At 28.8% G+C, this 3,651-nt stretch overlaps 1 protein-coding gene across 1 annotated transcript in view; it reads left to right on the top strand.

The window, feature by feature from the left end:
• The window catches only part of LOC117175514 (histone acetyltransferase Tip60-like), a 5,360-nt gene that overhangs the window by 1,359 nt on the left and 350 nt on the right, over window positions 1-3,651 (top strand). The window contains exon 3 of the mRNA XM_033365221.1: window positions 3,589-3,646. Within this exon, the coding sequence (XP_033221112.1) occupies window positions 3,589-3,646 (58 nt within the window). The remainder of the gene's footprint in view (window positions 1-3,588; window positions 3,647-3,651) is intronic.

A 3,651-nucleotide genomic window follows, 5' to 3' on the forward strand; every position in this document is an offset into this window, starting at 1 on the left:
GTTTGCACTTCCGGAGAAAGAAAATCCGTAATTTTTTTTCGAAATTCGAATATCAACCCGTGCCACCGGACACTTTAAAACTCATGTCGTCTTTTTCGTACAAATAATCACTAACATCACTACCATGACTTTTTAACCAATTTTCTATTGTTTAAACAAATGTCAATTATTTCAACAATTATTTATTCCACAAAAATGTTAAAAATGATCGTATTTTATAATTAAAATATAATTGTTTGTCATTGTTTGGAGTAGTAAATTTGTTTACAAGCATTATGTAATCGTTCAAACAATTAATTATTGTTTATTTTCAAAATTTCTCAAAATTGAGCCAGAGATGTCCCATTTTCTTTCAAATTGGTAACGTATGCTACTTTTTGTTGAACAATTACATAATTTTGATACATTTCTCCTAATTTTAAACTAATTTCTATTTGTTTAAACCATTTTTATTTGCTCAAACAGTTATTTTTCGATAAATAAAGAAATGAAATAAAATAGAACGAATATAATTATGTTTCTCACAAATTATATTTGTTTAAACAATTAAAAATTGGTAAATGTATTCTTACTATACAGTCAGAAACATAATTATATTCGTTCTATTTTATTTCGTTTTTTTAGTTATTGAAAAAAATCTGCTTGAGCAAATAAAGATCGTTTGAACAAATAGAGATTTATTAAACATTGAAAGATATGTATACAAATTATGTAATTATTCAACAAAACGTAGCATAGGATACTAATTTAAAAAGAAAGTGGTTATTTCTGGCTCAATTTTTAGAAATTTTGAAAATAGACAATAAATAATTATATAAATAATTACATAGTGTTTTTTTAAAATTGTAATACTCCAAATAATGACAACAATTACATTTCAATCAGAAAATACGATTATTTTTTACATTTTTGGGGAATAAATCATTGTTTCAATGATTTAAATTTGTTTAAACAATTGAAAATTGTTTTAAAAGTCAGAGTTAATATTTACATGGCCAATTGGTAATGATTTTTATAAAAAGAGACGACGAAAATGGCTAAAAAGTAACCATAATACGTAAAAATGTGTGTTTTTTTTTGGGTCATATTTGGGGCGCTGTGGGGAGGGTCGGAGTTCTTTGAAAATAAAAGTTATTAGTGTGGTTTCATTTCGTAGACACTCCTCTTAAATCCCTAAAAAAGTTGGAAACTTGAATGAACACAGAAACATTAGTAGATTTTTTGGAAATGCTTTTTTATTTTGATTTAAAAATAAAATTACGAGGGGATAAAAAAAAACAGACTCCTATATTCAAAAAATACAGAGAGATCATAAAAAAGGACACGCAATTTTTCTTATTGAAACGAATAATTTTTTAAGCTACACTAGTCTCGAAAAAAGTGTTCCTAATATAAACAAGATAGACAAAAAAATTTTCTTGAATATATAAATAGGTATTGCTAGATCATAAGAGATAATGGAAGTTTTGTTAATCATCAAAAACAATTTTTTCACATGAACAAGGTAAATTTTTTTCTTCAAATGTCTAAACGTAAAAAACAGACGATATAGCACAATTCTCTTCAGAACTAGACATAAATTATAGTTAAAATGCCTAACAGTGTCCGCGGTCTTAACCGGTTAACTGACATTTCAGAAATTTTACAGGGCGAAGACAAATTTATACCGCCGATCTATGCTGTATATACATAAACTCGATTTTCAAAAATCTATTGAAAGAACTGAAAGGAATTTTGCCGCTTCGCTGGCGGGATATTAACTGCATGTAAAAATGTGCCAAAAAATACAAAAACAATCAATTTCGAAAAAATGTAAGTTAACATGTTTCGGCCGCGTACCCTTCAATAGTAAACCTAATTTTACGTGGAAACAATAAAATTATGTTACGTTTACATAAAAATGTTTAGTTATCTTGTATTACAGTTTAAACTATTAATTGTAACGATTAAATGTTAAATTATTTAATTGGCATTGGGAACAAATACGTAAAAATAGAGAAAATAAGACAAAATTCTAAAAGAAATGTGAAGAAAGGGACTATCTTGGAAAATTCATTTAAGAAATTCAAACTTTTATTTTGAAATAATTTAACGATGCACTGAAAATAAAGTTAAATGGGAGTATGTCTGCTTAGGGTGATCCAAAAAACGCTTTTCGAGCTACAGGGCAAGGCACCCCACCTCCAAAGTTTCTATTTCCGGACAAAGAAAATCCGTAATTTTTTTTCGAAATTCGAATATTAACAAGTGCCACAGGGCACTTCAAAATCCCATTTAATTAACATAGGGAAATTTAAAATTTTCCAAAAATTGGACTCATGTTCCAGGGTTTTATCACCTTTTTCACGGAAATAAAAACAAATTGATCAACAAATGGTAATCTATGAGGTATCCAGGTTATTGAAAAGAACAGACTGTAACAATTGAAAGTGTTTATAGTTCAAACTTCAGAATTACTACACTGTAAAAAAAAATATGTTGAATTTTACATCTGTGGTGGATGATAATAAAAAGACCCTCATGTATCGGAGTAAGTTTACGAAAATTTGTAAGAATCCACCTAGCGATGAATTTTTCAATTGAAGCTGTTGTGATATTCCAATTCGGCCGATAATTCTACACACGAAAATGTAACATTCGTTATGTGAAAGAATAAAATAAAATTGATCAGAGTGACAGGTTTCGAACACTCGAAGCTCAAACTTCGTACAATTTCATGGAGATTTAAGCAACACAAGCCGGGCCCGTTACCACTTACCTAAAATGCATAAGATACTATGGGTATCTTTTCAAAGTTCAAATATTCCATAACAGAAATATGAAATATACGTTTTGAATAACCACATTTTTTCTGTTCCAATTGGATATTTTCACTTCAACCATCAGCTAACTTTAATTTGTTAAAAGCTGAGGGGAAAACAATGGATCAAATTCACAGAACAAACCTTTATTTCTGTTATATCTTGGTGATTGATAATAATTATTATCTTTTTTTCATTAAATTAAATAGTAATTAAAAAATAAAAACTATTTCTCAAATACACTTATATAAAAAAAATTAGCTTTTACGAAGATATTGGCAAAACAGGGCAAAAATGAACTAAATCCCATGCATTTGGTCCCTTGTTTTCCTCCTCAGCAATCTACAAAGTGAAGTTAGCTGTTGATTGAAGTGAAAATACCTAGTAGGAGAAAATGTGATAGGCAGAATAGGAATAGCTCAAATTTGATCTATTTTTGTGTGAAAGCTGTCAACGAACTTGAACATAGCTGTCAATTTCTTCGCATTAAGAATTAAAATTCTCCGAAATTAGAGTATGAAGGCATCGATAAACAACGAAAACGAGATACGTTTTCGTATTCATATATTATTTGATTAATTATTCTAAATTTTCAATGAATTATAAATCAAATATCTTACATTTTCCGCAGAGTAAAATTAAATGTCTTTGGTAAAATTAAAAATCTCGATGTAATTTTCAATCACAGGAAAGTGATTTTACCGACGCATGGTATTTTTGCACGCTGCGACTGAATTTTCCCTTCTTAATGAAACTGGGCTTTTCGATATGATTGCTGTCTTTACAGGGACATAATTGAGCAACACACTTCGGCGATGGAGAAGAGGCAGATCAAAATAGACCCAAAATG

The sequence above is a fragment of the Belonocnema kinseyi genome, chromosome 6 (genome assembly GCF_010883055.1).
Source record: "Belonocnema kinseyi isolate 2016_QV_RU_SX_M_011 chromosome 6, B_treatae_v1, whole genome shotgun sequence".
Classification (NCBI taxonomy): Eukaryota; Metazoa; Arthropoda; class Insecta; order Hymenoptera; family Cynipidae; genus Belonocnema; species Belonocnema kinseyi.